We start from the raw sequence: 23128 nt of genomic DNA, 5'->3' as shown, positions 1-23128 counted from the left end.
TTATTGGGAGGGATATTTTAGTTAGGGATGCAAATGGATCAGATCAGGTTTGAACCAGGGTATAGCCAAATCCGATCTGACACTGTTAAGGGGATATCCAATCTGACCCAAAGATCCGATCAGATCTCATAAATGTGGATTTGAATTCAAATCCAATGAGACCGTCGGACCTTCGAATCTGATCTAATCCGATTTGATTTAAAAAAATAAATAAATTATTAAAAGAAAATTAAAATATAACAATTTAAATAAAGAAACACAAAAAATACAATTATCTTTTCAATAATTTTGATCATATATATACATGCTTTTTATAAAAAAACAAATAATATAATAAATTTACATAAATGCAATATAAATAAATAAATAACATATATGTGTGTTATACATATTTATATAAATAAATAGATATAATATATATCAAATCGGATCTTCTTGGATTGGATAGGGGTGATCCTAATCCAATCTGAAGATCTGAATTTGACAAAATAGGTTTGGTATAGGTGATGTTTGGTATCATTGTCGTTTTCTCCAACAATGGCTATGTTTAGTATCATTCCATTTTCTCATTTTCTTAAAGTTTAAATATAGATGATATTTGGTATTATTGTTGTTTTCTCGTAAAACAGCCATGCCTTATTATTTGATGCCAACTAGGCACTATTAGGCTCTCATCAGTCTAAACAAGAAAAAGTGAGGAATAGTAACAAAGTGCCTACATTTTTAATACCATGGCAAACATGACTCAAAAAACAATTCCATTACCAAACACCCTTATGACTCTTGGTATGCAGGAATGGTAGGGATAGCAATAGGGTGGGTTCGGAGAAAGTTGTACATTCTAGACCCTATCCATCTCCCTAAACCTCCCAATCCATACTCGCCCTAAAATTATAGCGGGCTGGATTTTGAGAATCCAAACCCTCCCCGCTTCAAGGATAGGGGTGGGTTGGGTTTAGAACCTGCATCTAAATTCCTATTATTTCTTATCATATATAAGCAACAAATAAGTAAAATAACTATCAATTACCCTTCACTTAAAATTCAAAATATTATTAGTTCAAGATATAATATACTAAGTTTATAGGTCATGGAGGGTTTGGTTTAGCCAAATACCATTCCTTATTGTACGAATTGTAAAATCCCAAAAACCTATTTGTCAAGCAGAAAAAACCCCACCTTGCTGGGGAGGGTAGAAATTTCCATCCTAACGAATAGGGCTATGAAATCAGAATCAGAATGGGCCAACTGTTTAGTTGGGCAGATTCGAAATCCTATTCCTACCGATTCCTGTCTTAACCAAAAGGGATCAATAGACCAATTCCGATCGCAAGGGATTGCGATTTCGATATTGATGCTGAACCAGCTTAGCTGAATCGGCAGCTCATCCTCCCAAACGAGCCTAGTTCATACAAGGGTCCTATAACCACAAGTCCAAGCTCGTCATTAGCTGTTAGGAAATGGTACGAGTCCTCATAACTGTGGACCTGAATATAATGGTGGGTATTGGGTCGGACTGAAATCTAGAATGCTCATCGTGTTCTTTTAGCAAGTGTTCCTGCGATTTTGTTCAACTCTGAACAGGTACGAACTTGCCTTTCCGTTTTAATCTGAAAGCGCGCTTTGTTTTTGTGTCTTCACTCCATTCCCGTTACTCAAAATGTCTCAGATTTTCTATAAAAGATTGCTTTATGTGCATCTTGTACAAAACCCATCTCTCAAATCCTTCTCAACGACAGTAGCGACGGTCTGCAGAGGTCAGCCATTGTCATTCACAGTTCAATACCTTATAAACTCATGTGGGTTATCCTTAGAAACTGCTCTCTCAACTTCTAAACAGTTCCAATTAGATGAATCAAAGCCGGATAGATACGATTCTGTTCTTACCCTCCTCAAAACCCATGGCTTCTCCAAAACCCACATTGCAGAACTCATAAAGAAGCACCCTTCGGTTCTCCTAATCAATGCAGACAAAATCCTCAAGCCGAAGATGGAGTTCCTCCTCGGTTTCGGGTTCTCAGATTCAGCTGTCTCTGATCTGGTAATCTCAAATCCATCCATCTTCGACAGAAGCTTGAAAAGTCGACTAAAACCATCTTTGGATATCCTCATGAAACATGTCCAGAGTAAAGAGGAAGTTTTGAAGGCAATTAAGCGCTCTTCATGGCTTATAACGTTCAATCTGAGCCAAACTCTGCAACCTAATGTTGAACTTCTAATCAAAGAAGGGGTCCCCATCTCCGGTATCTCCAAACTGATCGTGCATCAACCGAGGGTTCTCTTACAGAAGACCGACCGCCTGGTCAGCACCATTGAGACTGTCAAGAAGTTGGATATCCGACCGACCATTACCACATTTGTGTATGCTATTCATGTGTTGTCTTCTATGAGTGAATTGACATGGAATAGGAAGATTGAGCTGTTTAAGGGTTTTGGGTGGTCTGAAGAAGAGGTTATGTTGGTTTTTAGGCGAGATCCCTATTGTTTGGCATGTTCAGAGGGGAAGGTCAAGAAAGTTATGGAGTTCTTGATGGGCACCATGAAGTTGCATCCATCAGTGATGATCTCAAATCCCAAAGTTCTTAAGCATGGCTTGGAAACAAGGATTCGACCAAGGTATATGGTTTTAAAGGTTCTGGAGTTAGAGAAGCTGATTGAAGGGATTGATGGAAACAAAAAGTTCAGTCGGGTTTTTGGACTTGCAGAAGAGACCTTCCTTGTGGATTATGTGCTTAAGTATTTGGGCAAGGTCCCAAATTTAATGGATCTGTATTGTGCTTCTGTTGCAGCCAATAGTGTTGATACTAATGGTCCCAAAGTAAGAACAGCTTTACAGAAGATTCAAAAACTAAAGATGGAGTTTGGTTTATAAGTATTGAGTTGAAGACATATTCATGTTAATGTAATCCATTTATTGTGTTACCTATTTTTCCTGGTTTTTGGAGAATGGGTTCATTGATGATTTCTTATAGGTGATTTCCAGAATCATGTTAGTTCCTAAATCTGGTATTTGCTTGCCATTATGCAATTCCTTTAATTCTTTGCATGCTACTGAGTAGTTGAAATTTGTCTTGATACATGAAGATTTTGACATTGGAAATACTAACTCAAGAATAATGAAAGTGAATAACATCCTGTAAGACCAGGGACTTGGCCATTTCCATAGTCCATACAAATATATGTTATTTTGTACTAGGAAGATTAAATACTGTATCCAGTGTGCTGGCTATGATTCTAACCTATTTTATTTGAAGCAAATATTGATGTGCTTAAATTTTTGAATTATACAATTGGATGGCAGAATGTTAAGGTTCTGGGGAATTCTTTTTCCTGAAGAGAAGAAGAAGGTTTTATTGAAAATGTAAGAAGAAAATGCACAGTTGTTAAGTTCCTCAGTAAGTGAAGAGACAAGAACTGAAGTCCGTAGTCCCTACCATGAGAAAAGGCAAACTAACTAATAAAAAAGTAAATTAAGGTACAGACTGTCCATGAAAAAAGGGACCCGACAGTACAATTAATCCCTAGGAAGGGCAGAGATGTTCAGTTCAACGAATTCAGGTTGATTGCCCTAATTGGTGATGTTTAAAAGATCATAGTAGGAGTATTGGAAAATTGAATGATGAAGATTTTACATTTAGATATCTTGCAATTTCAAGGGTTTTTTTATCCAAGGGAGGCAAGTATTAGACATAGTACTTATATCAAATGAAATAGAAATCTATCAATCATTGCATGTTATGAATTAGAATCTCATGATATAACCCTGCTTTTTAAAAATCAAACCAGGTTTGGACATGGAAAGCTGCCATGGCTAAAGCTGTCAAAAATCAGGGATCCAGTCATTTGTCTTGCCACTGGTTCACTGGATCAACTGCTTGGGTCAATGATGGTTTGAAAACACTGGTATAACCTGAACTCCAACTCATGGATGAAACCTAAATGACTAGAAAATTGGGTCTTTTGCTTTGATGCCACAAAAGATACATCTAAACCACACAAGGCCTGAGGAAAGTGATCTTAGAGTTCCCTTCTGCATAGATATGGGGTTCATGGGTCTAATGTAGGACAGGTAGTCCTACAGGTCCTCAGTGGTCTAAACAATTAAACGAATGAAGGTGAATTGCGATTTAGGTGCAAGAACTAAGAAAGTAGGTCTAGGAATGGAGCTTTATGGAATTGTGTGTAAGAATATTGAGATGTATGGGGCAATTTAATTTGACTAGGTTTTGGGTAGTTTGGGCACGAAAGGATGAAAATTCTCCTTTGTGAGAGAAAACCCAAAATTCTGAAAATTAGGGTTGTATTTAGAATTTTCATTAAAACTTGATAGGGTGAATTATAACACAGAATGATGACGGAGGACTAAAGAAGAAAATGTTCAAAGGAAAAAAGGACCAGGAAAGTTAAAACTAAAGGAAATTGAGAAGAGAGATGGGAGAAACTTACTCAAATTGATTAAAAAAACTTCTTTTCTTGATCTTGAATTTACTAAAATCTTCTTTTATTGACTAAAAAAACTTAAATCGTGTGGAAGGTCTTAATAAGTGATACGAAGCCTTGTTGATAACTAAAAAAGATGCTAACTAGAAGATCTTGATTGTGTAATAGAGAGTTGGAAGACAAGAAAAAGAATATATAAATAGGAAGAAAGAGAGAAAAAGAGAAAAGAGAGAACAAGTTTGTCCAGTCCACCCCTCCCAAGCCAAGATCCTAGGTAGCTAGGACCAACATTGAGTAATGGCCTTTTGGAGAAAAGAGAGAACCCAGGTTTATATTGAGAAGAGAAGACAAGGAAAACTTTTTACTGCTTCAGGGAAAGAAACTCTTTCAGCCTTTTCTCTCTTAAAGCAGATACTTGCCTTGGTTTCTGTGAAGTCCATAACAGTTAAGATGGTGTTTGGTATGGCTTCTGTTTATTAGATAAATGGTGCCAGCTCATCACCATGTAAGCGTTTGTCCCAAATTGTTATTTGGTAGGCCTGTTTATCTGATAAATGTTTGTATTAGTTTACGTGCAAGTCAACCATTGGGGGAAGCTTCATTTTAACGTTTCCCCCAATACAAAGGTGTTTATTTACTGTTCCGCTTAGGTGCCTAGCTGTCAACAAACACTAGAAAAACGTTTATCAACCACTTTTTCTCAGTTTTGAAGACAAATAAAGTACAAACGTTTATTTAATAAACGAAGCCATACCAAACATCCCCCAACTCCAAATACCATGTATCATGTTTAGTTAACATGTTCTTACACTAGTATTTATAGAAAGATAAGTGGGGTTTGAGTTCAGGATACTGTTCACCTTAAATTCTAGAATTGTCAATAGCAAGCTTCAGCTCAAAGAAAACATCATAGTTCCTATTCTGCCTATCCTATGACTATGATTATGAAATTGAAAACAAAAAGACAAACCTAAATAACATAACATTTGTCTAGTAAGACTGCAATCAGTCTTAGTTTGGATCTGAATTAAACAAGAAGTAATGCAGAGAATAAAAGAAGAAGAAGAGAAGAATAGAAGAAGAAGAACTAGGAGGTCTTAGGATTGGTAATTTCAAGAAAAGGAATTTGGCTCTACTGGGGAAGTGGTTGTGGAGGTTTTCATTGGAAAGGGATAAATTGTGGACTAAGATTGTGGCTAGCATTCATGGGTTGGAAGACAATGGCTGGGATCTTGGAATCTTGGCAAGGGCTTCAACTGCTTCTTCTTGGAAATCCATTCACAATCTGCTTCCAGTTTTCTCCCCTTTGATCAGGTATGCTCTAAACTTTGGTAATCGAATAAAATTCTAGGAACAACTTTGGGTCGGGGATTCTCCTCTGAAGGACCAGTTTCCTTCCTTGTATGCTCCATCAGACTTGAAAAATGAACCCATATCTTCTTTCTTGGTCCCTTCAGCCTCCACTTCTGGCTTTGGATGGAACCTTGGCCTGCGTAGGGCAGTTAGGGATACAGACATGGATAGCTTGGTAACTTTGCTAGCCTCCCTTGAGATTGTCTTCCTAAACCCTACTAAGGAAGACACTAGATTTTGGACCCCTTCTAGCTCTGGTACATTTTCTTGTGCTTCATTCTTTGAAACCTTAACTCAGCCTCCTATCCCCTTTGGGTTGTCCTTCCAGTTAAGGAAATTTGGAGAAGGCCTATTCTTCCTCGGGTTGGTTTTTTTTTGTTGGGAAATTTTCTTGGAAAGAATCAACACTTTAAATTTACTTCAGAGAAAGAGACCCAACTAGTGTCTACTTCCTAATAGATGTGCTCTTTGTAAAGCTGATGGGGAATCTGGCTACCACCTCATGGTCTCTTGTAAGGTTGCTAAAACTGTTTGGGAGTGGGTTTTCTCCCGTTTTGGGTGTTCTTGGTATCCTCCGGAGATTGTCCAAGGTTTGTTTTCTCCTTTTTTCAGTTGGCCTAGGAAGAGGGAAGACTATGTGGAGGTGTATTAGGGCAGCGGTATGCTGGTCATTGTGGGAAGAAAGAAACTCACACATTTTTTCTGACAAGGAAAGAACATTGGAAGAATTGTTAGATCGAATCCTTTTAAGGGCTGTCCATTGGCTAAAATCTTTGGAGTTGTTTTCAGATTTTCCTATGGATGACTTGCTAAGAAACTGGAAAGAGATTGCTTCCATTGCTAGATGCAAGAGGACTCTTTGTCCGTTTTGGTCCCCTCCCCCCTCGGGCTTTATAAAACTGAATTTTGATGGCAGTAGTGTAAGGAATCCAGGGCCCTCTGGGATTGGAGGAATCTTCAGGAATGAGGAAGGGATTGTTATTGCTTTATTCCCTGGCCCTATTGGAGAATGTGACTCTCTTAGGGTTGAGATCCTTGCAGCGCTTGAAGGAATTCGAAGAGCAAAGGAATTAAATATCAGCCGTTTGATCCTGGAAGGTGGTGGTTAGTTGGTTGAAGACAGAGGACAGTGGTTTGTGGAACTTTGACAATGAAAAAAAAACAGTTCTTATGGTTGGGTAGGGACATTGAGATTCAGTACAGCTGGGTGAAGGGGAGTGCCAACTCATTTGCGGATGGGTTGGCCAAGCAAGGAGTGAATAGGGAGTCTGTTTTTGGGCTAGTTTTTTATCTTTTCTCTTTGCATTCCCTTTGTTTTCTGTTTTTGGGGAGCTAAGATATTTTATCTCCCCTTTTGTATCCATATTCCCTCTTTTCTTTTAATTTAATGAAGCTGGTGTTCTTGATCAAAAAAAAAAAAAAAGAAGAGAAGAAGAAGAGAGAAACAAGAAGAGGAGAAAAGATTCAGAGAAGAGTGTGGGTCATGACTGAGATTGTCACCCCATTCAACTATTTATGTTAATGAGTTAAAACATGGTAAAAATTCAGTATTACCCCTACTGCTTACATAAGCTATAAATAACAGAAAATAACTACCAACTAATCCAGCTGACATACTAACAGCAATATAAATAGACATGCAACAGTGGGGACCACATTATTGTTCTACATCTCTACAATAACCATTAGAGTTGACTGCACTGACATTAAGTAAAATTACAAGAAAGTACTCTTAAAACATAAAATGTTAACAAAAATACTCTAGAATATTCCTAGGCTGAGGGATCCATTAAGTGACGTGTGTTGCAGAATGCTACTCTGAGTGCTAAACATTTAATGCTGCATCGGTTCACAGAAAAGGTTTTGCTATTCCTGTACTTTTTTTGTTGCCTATGCAGAAGAGTAAAAGAGACAGCTTATTATCTTTTCCATCATTGTAAATGTTTTTTTGTTTTGTGGGAACACTTATGAACATTTTCGTGTCATCTGATATTTCCCCTTATCTACCAGAGAATTGTTTCTCACAAAGTATCTTACTAAGAAAGAGAAGACTCTGCAAGGCATATTTCCATTTTGTGGTGATGTGATGATGTCGTTGACATGGAAGAAAAGAAATGAATAGATTTTTGAGATAATAGAACACTGGCCCAAAAGGTCCAAGGAAAGCTGCAGGCAGAGCTTGATTGTGGTTGGATGACTCTAAGAATTCAGGGCAGGGAAGTCCCCTGCTCTGTATTTCCTAATTTCTACACCTTGTATAAGCTACTTCTTTGCGCTACTCTTAAATGCCCTCTGTATGGACTCTAGCACATGGGCTAGCATGTATGCTGATGAGTACATGATATTTAACCTCTCCAAAGAAGAAAAAGACAAAGCAAAGGTAGGCTAACTGAATACATATATAGCTAATATTGAGGGTCACAGTTGTTGATCCAGAAACAAAAGGGAAGAAGGAAGAGATCAAAATATCTGTTTTCATTGGCCTTATGTTTGGTTTGACAGAAATAGCTGAGACAGAAAGTTGAACAAGGAAAAGTTTCTTAAGAAAATTTGTGAAATTCCTTGAGAACTTCCCCCCCAACTTTCTGTTTCATATTCTGTCAAACCAAACACAGCTTCATTGTCATTCAAGGAAAGATAATAGAAATAACCATTCATAATTGTAACTTCAGTTTGATTCTCAGTAGCTTGAACTTTCAATCCTTTATGACAAATTGTATATAGAATTCTCAGTGGCCACCATCCACCGGTGCATTACCCTTGGACATGACGATAGGTTGTGCTTTGATTCTCAGTGCTTTATACATTACCCTTGGTTCCATGGCTACCTCGGTAAATGCTTGATTATTGTTGATATAAATCATAATCATAGCCCCTAGACATGACGATAGGTTGTGCTTTGTACACGCAGAAAATGATGCTACTCAGGATAAGCACTGCTCACAATCCAAGATCGAAACATGTTATCCAAACATCATTAATCGAGGATTTAAAAATATTATACAATTGTCATGATCCTACAGCGTCTCTATCACACTTGATCCTGCCTTGTGTAAAAAACAAAAGCAAAATGTGAGGCAAAGTTTGAAAGAAATACTGCTTGATAACGCTACAACCTCAAATTGCAGAATGTGTATTTTTCACTTTGCAGATTGAAACCAAGTGGAGACAAAGGAGATCTAGTTCAAAATGGACAAAAGCTTTTTTGTTTGTTTTTTGATTTAGGAGATTAATTAGGTCTGATTTGTAATTTGACAACTCATTTGATCAAGAAGAGTATGACCCACGACAATATAACGTCTTAAAAAGCCTTCTGTGCTGGATTTTTTTATTTTTTATTTTAGTTGAGAAATTGAAAATAGATTAGATTTGATTTGTTATTAAAGAACATGAGATAATTTTTGACACATATCCCTTAAAATACTCCTAAGAATCACTTTTGACAATTGTCAGAATATTTGTCAAGTGTTCATTGATCCTACTTACTATATTGTACCTACTAAATCCTATCCCCAATAAAATACCATCATTTTAAGGTGAGACTTACTGCTTTACATGTGTTTTTATTTTAAATTAAATATCTATTTATGCATTTTCTATTTTAAATTAAATATTTATTTAGGCATTTTCTCATGGAAAGGTTAGCCACATGTTTGAGAGAGAGAGAGAGAGAGCAGTTCTAGCCATATGTGTACACAATACAAGCACAACCACCACTGTTCACAAGGAAATAGAGTCCGAATCACCTGCAAACAAAATGTGTTCCTACACCATCCCAACATCATCTAACACCACACATCTCATACATGGCAGATCCCACTTTATGGTGAATCCCAGTCTGGAGGTGAGATGTGGTAGTAGATCCTGACACATACTCTAGTGTTTGGTAATTCCCACTTGGGATGCATAGCTGCTTACACACAGCGGTGGGAGCAGCAGATCCAGGCTCGGTATTTCCTCCTAGACCATCAAGGTATGTTAGCATGGGCCAAGGAACCCACTTAAAAAACCACAGAAAATTACACTATACACTAGAGTCCGGATCTCTTACCCACACAAACTCTGTCCATGTCTATAAACATAACATCACAGCCACACATGGAGAACATCTCATCCTCCTATGTTTTATGCAGGGGGAGATGTTCCCAATTCACGGGGGTAGTGTGTTGTGGATAGACGTGGGCAGAATTCTCGCGGGCAGGTGATCCGAAGACCATACAGAGAACCCAAAAAGGAAATAATCTCCAATAGCAATCCCATATATTCATAATATAAATAAGATAGAGAAAAGCTGGTTCTTTTTATGGAAATTATGAGTAGCTTAAAGTGCCCACTTTATTAACGTTCTATTTAAGAATGGATATACAGAAAAGCCCTAAAGCCAAGATTAGACCATGCAATAAATACAAGGGTAATCTACAACTCATAGAAAAGAGATAAAACATTCATTCCTTCTAAAGTAAACCTAAAGAAATCTTCAGTCTTTAAAAGGGAACCAACAACTTCACTTTCACAACAACATAGATTGAATTTTCGAAATGGCTGCTGAATTGGAAGATTTGGTAGAGACCTCTTTTTCTGAGACAGCATCATCAGCCAAGTCTTCTCCATATGATGAAGTTATGCAGGAGAAAAAGAAGAAAGCAAAGGTTCAAGTAGTAGCAGAAACAGAAGAGATTCAAGAAGTAGCAGATCAGCAAGAACTGGAAGCCATTCTGAAACCAAAGGGCTTACTTGATCAGAAGCTCCATAATGAGGAGATGGGTGAAAGTTCCAAAGAAGAAAGCAACTCAATAGACTCTTCAAACGTGGGTTCTTCTCAGCCATCAACATTGACATCACAACCACAGTTTGAGAAACCATCTGGGCGGAAATCTTTCACTTGTCTCTTCTGTAACAGGACATTCCATAGTCCACAAGCATTTGGAGGGCATCAGAATGCTCACAGACGTGAGAGATCTTTACTGGGTCTTGGATACTCATCTGCAGGTCAGAAATCAGTGTTTCACAAGCAGCACTACCCATTGTCTCTTTTGAATCTTAGGTATGGCCATGGTGAGTTGTCAAGACCTAATATTGTAAGCACACAACCTATATTAGTCCCTAGACTGAGGATAGATGATCATCAGAGCAATGAAGGTGGGATGAGAATGAATGGATTTGATGGTAATGCTTTTGTTAACTTGTTGAGAGGCTCCCCATTTGTTTCAACAAACATTGCAGCTAATAGGGTGTCTGATATTGGTGGGTATCTTTTGGGAGTTGGCAGTGCAGAAACTCATCAAAATGACATGCAAGATGTTGATTTGTCCCTCAAGCTCTAATTATTATTGTTGTGTCCTCTATTTACTTAATTTCCAGCTATTTTTATTGATGGTTGGTCTTCAAATTTTATGAGTAGCAGAAATGTTAGTTATTTTGGTGGTAAAGATTTTATTTAGTTTGGTTATTAGTTTAACTAATTTGATTTAAAAGTTACATTTTGAAATTTGAATTGTGCTTTGTTAGATAAGGTCTTAAGGATTTTAATTTAATGGGAGTATATTTGGCGACAGGATTTTCTGCAAGCAAAAACTCTGTACACACTCTGAAAGCATGCATCGAAATTCAGTCGCGCACATTGGAAATGTCTCCATTCTCCACATTAATTTAACAAACATATACAGTAGATATTTCCGATGTGTGGCTGGATGCTTTATGCAATTCTAGATTTTTCTTGTTAAATGACTTCATTTAATGATAATTAGTCAAAACAGCACTAGGACACTTCCTAGTCATCAATGCTATGTTCTTATGAAGAATAAAATATTATCTGAACAGAAAAAAAAAAAAGAATACAAAGATTGAAATCTTTAAACCTATCTTAGTTATATAGTGGGGTTGGTCTAAATTGTTGTTATGAAATAAATGTACCAGGTTGCGAATTATTATTAATTAAGAATAACTAGAAGGGATCTATGCAATGCACATATTGGTTTGTCTAGGGTACCAGATTCTTAAAAATGCATCATCCCATACATTGCAAAAAATTCTCAATGAATCGGTGCCCGATAAATAAGGTATCAAATTAAGGGGCCATTTGATAACAACTAAAATGGTTAAACTGAAAAACTTATTGCTTTATCTTTTAGTGAATAAGATTTTAGTGAATAAGTTTAGAGCTCCTTAAGGGCTGAAGCTGAAGTTGTATAACTTACTATAATCTAGAATATTTAATTTATTACTTAATTATTTTTATCCACTAAGACAAAGCAATAAATCATTCAGAACACAACTTCAGCTGTTATCAAATGGTCTCTAAATCTTGTTAGCTTCTTAAAAATGCATCATCCCTCATTCCCTTGTGACAGGGGCCCCTCTAGAAAATCCACTATGTTTCCTACAAGTACAAAGAAATAACAATTAATAAGGATTACTACACCTTCAAGAGCATGTTAAATAAAAGCAACTGTCAATATAATGTTTTCAACCCATCACTGATCCAATTAGTTAAACTGGTCTGACCCAGTCATTTGGTTAAGTTTCTAGGTCCATTTTAGCCCCTAAATTGTTTACTTATTTAAAAAAATATTGATGGATCAGTGGCCTAGAACTAGTCAAGCCATCAAACTGTTCGACCCAATTAACAAGTCAATTGATTTTAAATATAACTAAAGTCTTACCGGATATGCAAGTAAATAGGTAACTATAATATATAAAAAATTACTTTATTTTATAGAGGTGTTAAGATCTTAAATGTGTTACACAAATCCATATCTATCTTAGATCCGAATAAGATCCATGGGCATAAACCTATATCAAATCCATTATCCATTTTTGGATTTGGTCATTAATCAACCCAGACCAATGTGGATTGGAATTTGGGTCTATTTGCTCCATTCAATGAACCAATAAACATGCCCTATATGGGGTAATTAATATAGTAATGCAATTAATGAATACAACACATTTCACTTTGTAATGTAAATGAAACACTTGATACCAATATCATTGTATTTTTGTCATGATTTTTTATGTTTATAAAATCTTTTCTTTTTCAAAATTTTGAGAGGGTCATGAAGCACAATAGTGTGTGTGTGGGAGAGAGAGATTGTTAATGAGGATCCAATCCTTTTTTTTTAAGTACAATATAGATTTAATAATAAACAAGGCTGGTATATTTCTAATGTGGTTGAATTATTACAAAGAGTAAAATTAAGTTGTTCATACCAATAAAATAATTGAATTGCTCACCCTTCTAAATTTGTGTCTATGTGAGAGAGAGCATTTTATGATTTTCCCAATTCCCTAACATAGATGAGCCCATTGAGCTTAAATCATTTATGTCCTACAAGAGTAAGAGAGGAAAACAACAAACTTGTCTTTTCCATAGCTTATTCATAGCTGTCTCCATATGGATAGATTCAAATTAAATTGACAACTAGCGGAGGGGTTGGAATGGAACCGTTGATTTGAGTAGTTAAATCATTGATTTATTGATCTGTTTAATGGTTTTTGGCTGTTTTTTTATTTTTTTAATTGAGAACCATCCAGACAATTGGTTCCGTTTATCCTAATATGAGTCCTTAGCCACAAATCGTTGAATCGGTCAACGACCTATTGACCCAAGCGATCGAATCATTGACCCATTTAATGATTTTTGGTCGTTTTTTTATTTTTTTAATTTTTATTGTCAGAACAGACCATCCATTTGAACTGAACAGTCGAACCATTGACCCGAAAATTGGTGGCCAAAATGGTTCCATTTTCAGGATGTATGAATCATATGCTCGAATGACATAACACATATGGTACTGCTTAATGGACCTCACACACTCAATTTTTTGCCTATAATTTTTGTTGTTATAATGGGTCATCTGTTTTTTTTTTTTAATCGGGAACCATCCAAGCAACCAATTTCGTTTTACCTCATCCCTAGCCAAAAACTGTTGAATCGGTCAACGACCCATTGACCCGATGGTCAAACTGTCAACCCGTTGACCCATTCAATGGTTTTTGGCTGTTTTTTTATTTTTTTAATTTTTTTTGTCAAAACGGGCCGCTCGTTCGAACCGGACGGTTGAATTGTCAACCCAAAAATTGGTGGCCAGAATGGTTCCATTTTTTGGTCATATTAGTCACACGCTCGAATGACATAACATGTATGATACTGCTCAATGAACCTCACACACTCAATTTTTTGCCTGTAATTTTTGTTGTCATAATGGGTCATCCATTCGAATCGGACGATCGAACCGTCAACCTAAAAATCGGTGGCCATAACGGTTCTGTAATTTTTTGTTGTCAGAACAGGTCGTCCGTTCGAACTGAACGGTCGAACCATCGATCCAAAAACCAGTGGCCAAAACGGTTCCATTTTCGGGCCATATGTGTCACACGCTCAAATGACATAACATGTATGATACTACTTAATGGACCTCACAAACTTAATTTTTTGCCTATAAATTTTGTTGTCAGACAGACTATCTGTTCGAACCGGATGATCGAACCGTCGACCCGAAAACCAGTGGCCAAAATGGTTCCGTAATTTTTTGCTTGTAAGTTGTGTTGTCAGAACGAGCTATCTGTTCGAATTGGACGGTTAAACTGTCGGTTGTCAGAATGTTATTAACAACATTTATCAATAATAGTAAGTAATTATACTATTTAATTAAATAATCATTAATGATAGTTTTAATAATATCATTTAGTTATTTTTAATATAACAGTAGTTATTAAATTTATGAATAGGATTTATTAACAATATTCATTAAATTAATAATTACCAAAATTAAATTAAATTAACAGTATTTATCAATAATAGTCAGTAATTATAATATTTTATTAAATAATTAATAAAAATACTTTTAATAACATTTTTAATTATTTTTAATATAACAATAATTACTAAATTTATTAACAATATTTATAATAACAATAATTATTAATTATAATCACTAATTATATATTTATTAAATTATTGTAATAATCAGTAACTATTAAATTACAATAATTAATTACTGTAATAATTAGTAATTATTATAATAATCAGTAATTATTAATAGAAAATAGGAGCTCGCACGTGGAAGAATATTGCAAAGGGGTTGTTTGTGTGTTTAAAACAACTTACAAGGGGTTAAGGGTCATAAAAAACTATCTTTATATTATGTTGGATAATAATATTAGTCACTTGTTGAATTTCGTTAATGTAGAATTTGTATACGTAAAATTTTAAGCCCCAGTCAAGCACAGAAATACTTATCCCAGTGGGGTTCAACTATAAACCGAAAAGACATGATATCGAAAAAACTTGGAACCAATCAATCAGTATCCCCCGGTTGTACTGAACAATTTATTTCTTATTTCTGTTAATAGTATTTTCACTTATAAAAACAATCAATCAGTATCATAAAGCTGGTATCCGATCAGATTATATTTTTCAGATATCAATATTTTCCTTATATATTGATAAAGCATCAATACTAAGATTTAGCAAATAAAATTCAATGTTTCTTTTCTTTTTTCCCTCCATGTGCTGCCCTCTCGTTCTATACTTCTATTCCCCTCTCTCCCTATATATTAGGATGTGATTGCATTCAAATGTCATATAACATTTATATATAATAGCATGTGACATATATTTGTCATTTGATTACACTCAAAATGCCACATTGTATTCATAAATGCTACCATATGGCATATAGTTGGCATTGATTATCGTCAATTGGCATATGGTTTTTATATATGCTGTCATACATACATGTCATGAATACATTGATGTATATATGCTTTCATATGGCATCCATATATTGTCATGCGGTAAAGTATATAAATACCGTGTCTAGTTGGTATATACATTTTAGAAAGTATAAAGTATGCGAAAAAGGTAAAAATCATGAACTATCAAAAGATTATTTTTGTACTTTTGTACTTTTACTTCATTTTTTTTTTAAATAAAAACTACCTCATATAAACACACTTTTGCTTTTTATACTTTCATACACGGACAAATGTTTTCATTTGTTTTTGGAATCACCAAATTAGAAAAAAAATGTTCTTGAATTTTGCTATTGTTTTCAAAGCAAAAAAACAGGGGTAGAGCCAAGGTTTTTTCTCAAGGGAGCCAAAAGCTAATAAACAAGGATTATGATGTCAAGCTATAAACATGGATGAGGGGTTAAATATAAATAGGATTTACATGGGATTCTTTCTCAAACAAATTTGCATGGATCAAATCAAAATACAATGTCAACACAACACCACTATACCAAATACCACCTAAATGTGCATAACCAATCCTAAACTAAACTAGGTCTGAGCCGGTGCCACTATACCAAACACCACCTATAGCCTAGGCATAAGCCGGGCTTGACCTATATCTTTTATATATAAAATATTATATTAAATGGCATAGTATATACATATAATATTATATTAAGTATAGTATTGTAATATTTAAATATATAAAACATATAATATAACAAAACTAACATATATGCATATGCATACATTATGTATAAAATACATATATTTAAATATATGCGGGTGCACTGGGCTTGAAGTATTAGGCCCAGGCCCGGCCCGGCCCTAAAATTTGTAAACTGCTTGGCCAGGCCAAAATGACCAACCCCGAACCAAACCCTATAAATAATTAAATGAAACCAACCCAATTGTTAATCAAAACTATTGGGTCTAACCCAATGAGGCGTGTATAGTTTGCAGCTCTAAGTTTAACATCTAGTTCAATAATAAACTTAATATTACAAGTATATAATAAGATAGACGTTAAACCATAGGGGCTATTTTCATAATATATTAGCATAAATACATACATATAACCATATACAAAATCAACATCGAGTCAATTGTAATTGAGTCGTGTAATACAGATTTTTTTTAGTAATATATGTAATACAAACCTTATTTTTTAATACATGTAACACAGACGTAGGACCTATATAATTGGGTTGGTTTGATTTTATTCTATTGGGTCTGCCAAGTCCATCTATAACATCCAACTGATTCTAACTTGGCCATATCCAACTTTGTGAACAATACCCTTGCTCATAGTAAATGTTGTATTTGGAAATTCTTCAATACCACTTGGTCACATGTTATAGAAACTTTCATGAATATTTCATTACAAGTTTTTTGTCATATTTGTGCATTTATCAAAGTTTAAGGACAAAAACAGCTTCAAATAAGTTAATGCTGCATTTGGTTGCTGTGCAAATCTGAACTAGATACAAATTTTGTATATGATTCAGTTTTGCCTCTATTTGTTAGTAATTATGATTTTCACTCTTACTTGATACAAAATTTGTATTTTTTTTTTGTTTCATTTATACTCATTAACAGTGTAAATTTTGTGTTTCTGCAAAATTGGCATCACTTTCCTCCTACCTCAATTCTCTCTCATATAAAGTGGGAAACAACACCATCTTACTTCCTACCTCACTTCCAAGTAACTAACTCTTCTCCTACCTCCATTCTCTTGCATATAAGGTGGTTCCACACCAATTTATTTCTTATTTTATTTTTCACAAACAAATGACACTTCATTTGGAGCAAAAGTAAACCAGAATTAACACTCGACTTATTTGCACTCCCATACATTTACACCAGTGCAAATGAAATTTGCACTACAAATACAACGGAACCAAACATAGTTTCAAGCTAGGGAGAGAGAGAAATAAAATTAAGGTGCCATGGCATGACAAGCTAGATAACACATTATAGAATATAAGCAAACTATGATTTAGGGGGTCAAAGGATTAGGTTCAGTGTGAATTTGCCTCAACCTGAACCAATTCACTTAGCCTATACTCAACCTTATATCCAACAGTATTGTGAACTAGGGGTGTTCATTGTACCATTCAAACCGTAAAATCGAACCAAACCAAACTGAATTTGTGGTTTAGTTCAGTCTATAATAAAAACAATTTGGTTCGGTTTCATAATTTTGAAAAATACAGTTTATAGTTTCGGTTTGGTTTATTAAATTTTATAAACCAAACCAAACCAAATTGTAAACCATATTAATATAACATAATATAATATAATATAATATAATATAATATAATATATAATTATATATATATATACATACATATATATCAAATATTTTAGAATTTAAATTATAAATATATAATCAAAGTGTTTATTTTATAAAAAAAAAATAAAAAGAGTAAAGAATAAAGACAAAACTAAAGACTTCCCTCTCTTCTCTTTGATACCCTAACCTATACCTGTTCATGGGCTGGGCCGGGCCGGGCTTTTAGTGTCCATTAACAGAAAAATAATAGGCCCGAGCCCGAGCCCGGCCCGACCAACGGGCCTAGAACTTGGGCCCAAGCCCGGCCCTGATAAAAGCCCGAAGCCCAAGCCCGAGCCCGAACCCCGACCTAATAAAAGAAAATCAAAATTTTCCCTATTCAAATAAACATTATCTATTTTAATTCAGATGTTTTTTCCCCTATTTAAATGAACAATGGGCCTACAAGTGAATCAACAACCTTCTCAAATCAAAAAATTTATTCAAATGGACATCACATAGGGTTTTTACTTAGGTTTAACTATAGGTCGAGCCGGGTTTACTTAGGTTTAACTATAGGTCAGGCCGGGCCGAGCTCGGGCCGGTCTATTTGGTAAAGCTCGAGCCCGGCTTGAATTTTATGCGAGTCGGGCTTTTTGGCCCGAGGTTAAGCCCGCGGGCCAAAAAGCCTGTTCAAGCCCGTCCGGGGGTCGGACCGGGGCCGGGCCGGCCCATGAACAGGTCTACCCTAACCGTAGCCCCTTTCTTTCTCACTTTCTTCCTCAACAGAACACTAAAGCCATCCCTCCCTCTATGTACATCGTCACCGGTTGTTGGTCACTCCGACGTCCATTCGCCCTCTCTCTCATCTCAAAAAACAAAACCTCAAAACATTTTTGCTGACTCGCCTCTAGCCACTCCACCATCATCGTAGTTCCTCTCTCTCTCTCTCTTCCAAGTTCCAACCCTTACAAAAGCCCTAACCTAGGAAACCAGAAACTCTCTTCCTCTATTCAACCAAACCATATCTGCCCCATTCCCACAATTGTCACCGACTTGTCGTTGACTACTAGAATATCTCTCTCATCTTTCCATCTCATTCCTTCTACTCTTTGAAAAAGAAAAGCCCTAACCCCTTTATCTCTGTCTTTGAATTCTAACTTGTGTTCAATTGTAAACATTAAACACTGAGGAACCAGAAGTATAGGAACAACTGAACAAGGACTTGATTTTGGACTCAAGAGAAAGGTAAAATATCAACCATTTTTAGAGTTTTGAACAAAAAAAAATTATGATTTATTTATTTTTTTAATTATATGTTTATGTATGCATGTTTTTTTTATAGTAGAATGTTCAATTATATGTTTTACATGAGAATGTTTTTATTGTTTTTTACTACATTTATTTAATTGATTATTTTACCTTGTTCTTAAGGTTTTTGGTTTTGTTATACATTGTACATATTTAAATTGTCAACAATAAACTGATTTATCCTTTATTGCAATTTTATTAATAGATTTATATGTAAATTATATCCCATTGTTCTTTATTTAAATGTTTCTAAATCCATACTTGTTTGGGTCATACTTGTTAATATATTCCATTATTAACACCCCAAACTGGTAGTACACTGTACCAAAGGTTCCTCTTCATAGAAGGGTTCAAAGTCCCCAAACCATATTAGAAACCACAGCAAACCATAATAAAACGGTCCTATGAACACCCCTATTGTGAACTATATTGGTAAAGTTGGAATGCATTGGATATGGTGAAAAGGTCTTGACACACATTGAAACGTCAATGGCTCAAAAAACATTGAAACATTAATAGAACTCTTATAAATCTCACATATAAATTAATAACTAATAAATTTAGGGTTAAAATGACTTTGAACGGGTTACAAATACATAGGAAACACATGCTTTAAAAATTTATACAAAGAGATACATTACAATCAATATATCAAGACATTCTGTATGGATTTACTAAAAATGTAGATGTCATACAATGAATAACTTTACTAATAATTATATATAAAACCATTAATATTTTATTATTTATTTAAGTTAGATTGCTAATTAATAATTGTATATAATTAATCTAAAATACATATTAGTTACATGGAATTCTAGAAGATCCATAAGCCCAAGAATCCAAGACACAAATCATATGCAACAATTATATTTTATTTATTAAATCAATTATTCTAATTTTTTATTATTTTTACTTTTGTATATCATCAAAGATATAAGTTAATTAAATCTCAAATTCTTAATATGCTAGCTAATGGCTAGATGGCTTCTTAAAAATTATCAATTTAAGTTAATTTAAATTTGTATATATATATATATAGTTGTAATTAATAAATATATTTTTATTTATAGTAAATTAATTTATTAACTAATAATTTTAAAAGTATATCATATGCATTTGAATTTCTAAGATAAATATCATACCATATGCAATTCTTAAATTTTAATTCTTAAGATGATTGTTCTATTTTTATTATTTTTATTTACATAAATTACCAAAAAAATATTCTTTTTACATAAATTGTTGATAGATCAATGGGTTTGATAGATCATTTATAGATTCATCTTATAGTTCTCTTCTACCATCAAAACCCTTTAAAATAAATTATTTTTTAAAGATTTTTGGAAATTTCTCATGTTTTGAGGAAAATCCTGGATATACTAACAAGGGAAAGCATCACAGATCCCCAAAAAAAATCAAAATATCATTGCATTTCAAATGCCAAAATATATAAATTTACTTGAATGAAAATTGCACTCTTCTTTATTTCAAGGAAAAGAAAGAAAAATGCATTCTTCCTCTCCTTCCAATGATTTTTCTTCTTTTCTTTTTCAATTCAAGTGGTGTTTTGCAAATGGAAAATGTTCCATAAGTATCTAGGATGAAGATGAAAAAAGCATGGAAATAAGAAATTGTGTAGGAAGTGAAATGGCAACATTAATCATTCATTAATTCCATTGGCACATGATTTGTATTAAGTATTAACCTGCAGGTCCAACACAGGTTGAATAAGGGCAAAACAGAAGATACTCATAAATTCATAATCAGCATGTGTGGAATGAATGAATACCAACCCTAATCTACTCATGTCAGATTCTGGTTAAGTAAATAGTCTGCTAGTAACGCCTTTAGGTTAAGTGGTTTGTAGTGAGTCATAACTCGTTGCAGCTGAAATCACAAGAAGAGCCAGTTGGAGAAGGTACTCTCTGTTTCACCCAGAAAGCGCTCTGGGTCTGGGTTTCTTTGATCTTTGATATTTTATCTTTTCTCCCTCACAAGATTCAAATGTCTCGGTTTTCATATAAACTGTTACTGTACTTGCATCTCATACAACACCCATCTCCCAAATTCTTCACAACAGTAACAAGTGCAAGAGTTTCAGCAGATAAAACATCATCATTCACAGTTCAATACCTCATAAACTCATGTGGGTTCCCCTTAGAAACTGCTCTCTCAACATCCCAAAAGATCCAACTCGACGAATCGTGCTCACACAAGCACGACTCTATTCTTTCCTTCCTCAAATCCCATGGCTTCTCCAAAACCCACATCGTGAAACTCTTAACCAGGCGCCCTAGCGTCCTCCAATCTAGTTTAGAGGAAACCCTCAAGCCCAAGATAGAGTTCCTCCTTGATATCGGCTTCTCAGGTTCAGCTCTACCTAACATGCTAAGCTCCAATCCGTCCATTCTCTTCAGAAGTTTGGATGATCACTTGAAGCCTTCGTATGAAATCCTCAAGACATATCTCGAGACCAAAGAGAAGGTTCTAGCAGCAATAAGGCGCTCGTCATGGATCTTGACGTTCCCTCTGAAGCAAACTCTTGAACCTAATGTTTCTCTTTTAATTAGAGAAGGGGTAGCTATCGCCAATATCTCTAAACTGATCATGACCCAACCCAGGGTTGTAATGCAGAGCACAGACAGGATGCCCAGTATCATCAGGACTGTCAAGAAGTTGGGCATCCCACCAAGTTCTACCATGTTTTTACATTCTGTTCATGTAATGACTTCAATGAGTGAGTCAACATGGAACAGAAAAATGGAGGCTTTTAAGAGCTTTGGGTGGTCTGAAGAACAGATCCTTTTGGCTTTTAAGCAAAATCCATTTTGTTTGGCATGTTCAGAGAAGAAGCTCAATAGAGCTATGGATTTCTTTGTCAACACCATGAAGTTGGAGCCCTCACTGATAATTTCACACCCTAAGCTTATTATGCATGCGTTAGATACATGGGTTAAGCCAAGGTATATGGTTTTAAAGGTTTTGCATTCAAAGAAGCTGATACGCAGCGACACAAATTTCATTGCAGCAATTTTACGTAAGAAGTCAAGTTTCCTTGCAACTTATGTGAATAAGAATTTAGACCAAGTTCCATATTTGATGGATGTGTATCATGGTTGCATCTCCAACTGATATTAATGGTTACTTACGAAAAAAGAGCTGATATTGATGGTGGAGTGAAGTTCAAAAGTTGTAGAATGAAAAGAATTGAATATGAAATTTTGGTTTGCATTTTATATCCATTGAATCTTCTTGTAGTTACTGTTTTTTTTTTTTTTTTTCCTTTTTTTCCCGAAGAAGGTAAAGTGAAATTTTATTAAGCTGAAATCAAATAATACAACAAGCACTCAAGCAGACAGGGTTGCCCACATATCTATCTAATCTTCATAGTTGTACTTACTGATTGAAAGTATACATATTATCATTCACTTAATTTGTTTGGCTTGTTTGTTGCTATGAGTTATTTTTTGTAGTTTATCTTCATATGATTATTATTTTAGGGTATAGCTCCATTCATTGTAGTTCCTGCACCTGATGTTTCTTTTTTATCATGTCATATGTTTTAGTTTTCCATGTCCCTATTAAATTAGTCTTCTTCTGATCTGAGGCAAGATGATGGTAGCACTGTAGCATTAAAAATACTTGCCTGAGAAGAACAAGCTGTTTTAACAACTAGAAAGACCATTTCTCTGGCCAGCTTTCTGGAGTGTTCCAGGAAGACTTGGGACAAATTAAGATGCAGGAAAGGTGTAGCCCAAATTGTAGGTACTGAAAGTAGCCTGGTGTTTATTGGTGGTTGAAACTACCAGTTTATGACGGATGCTGGCAATTCTACTTTAACCATTGCACCTTTAGCTGCTTCCAGAAAGATGCTGGTGTCTTCCCATTTTACTGGTGATTTTCTTTATTTGCCAGTAATGTGTGGTGGAAATAAATACTCTCTCCCTCCCTCCTTCCCTCCCTCTCTCTCTCTCCTCTTCTCTTAAACAGTTACTCATACAATTCATC

The 23128-nt window shown here is 35.0% G+C and overlaps 3 protein-coding genes across 5 annotated transcripts; all 3 read left to right on the top strand.

Moving 5' to 3' along the window:
- Positions 1-1099: 1099 nt before the first annotated feature.
- LOC104593636 (uncharacterized) lies at positions 1100-8133 on the top strand. Of its 3 annotated transcripts, none has more exons than XR_016078896.1 (2): positions 1100-2972; positions 7804-8099. XR_016078896.1 is itself a non-coding variant. In XM_010253596.3 (2 exons), the coding sequence occupies exons 1-2, from the start codon at positions 1661-1663 to the stop codon at positions 7831-7833; spliced, it is 1188 nt and encodes a 395-aa protein (XP_010251898.1). In that variant the 5' UTR covers positions 1100-1660; the 3' UTR covers positions 7834-8133. The 3 variants fall into 3 exon arrangements, 1 of the variants encoding a protein (XP_010251898.1); XR_016078895.1 differs by having other exon boundaries at positions 1100-2989; XM_010253596.3 differs by having other exon boundaries at positions 1100-2818; positions 7804-8133.
- A 2198-nt stretch (positions 8134-10331) lies between these two features.
- Positions 10332-11117, top strand: LOC104593729 (uncharacterized). Its single transcript, XM_010253687.1, has one exon. The coding sequence runs from the start codon at positions 10332-10334 to the stop codon at positions 11115-11117; it is 786 nt and encodes a 261-aa protein (XP_010251989.1).
- Positions 11118-21124: 10007 nt separating this feature from the next.
- Positions 21125-22252, top strand: LOC104593637 (uncharacterized). The gene has a single exon (XM_010253597.3). It carries the CDS (start codon positions 21125-21127, stop codon positions 22250-22252), a length of 1128 nt encoding a protein of 375 aa, XP_010251899.1.
- The last annotated feature ends 876 nt before the right edge of the window (positions 22253-23128 follow it).

Source organism: Nelumbo nucifera, chromosome 7, assembly GCF_055504915.1.
Source record: "Nelumbo nucifera cultivar China Antique chromosome 7, China Antique-T2T, whole genome shotgun sequence".
NCBI classification, from domain to species: Eukaryota; Viridiplantae; Streptophyta; class Magnoliopsida; order Proteales; family Nelumbonaceae; genus Nelumbo; species Nelumbo nucifera.
This window is presented reverse-complemented; position numbering and strand designations above follow the sequence as displayed.

Excerpts from the sequence above, each read along its gene's own strand:
- LOC104593636 (XM_010253596.3), top strand. The coding sequence starts at position 1,661 with ATGTCTCAGATTTTCTATAAAAGATTGCTTTATGTGCATCTTGTACAA. Across the intron at positions 2,819-7,803 it reads TTGATACTAATGGTCCCAAA|AGAATTGTTTCTCACAAAGT; the intron begins GTAAGAACAGCT and ends CTTATCTACCAG.
- LOC104593729 (XM_010253687.1), top strand. The coding sequence starts at position 10,332 with ATGGCTGCTGAATTGGAAGATTTGGTAGAGACCTCTTTTTCTGAGACA.
- LOC104593637 (XM_010253597.3), top strand. The coding sequence starts at position 21,125 with ATGTCTCGGTTTTCATATAAACTGTTACTGTACTTGCATCTCATACAA.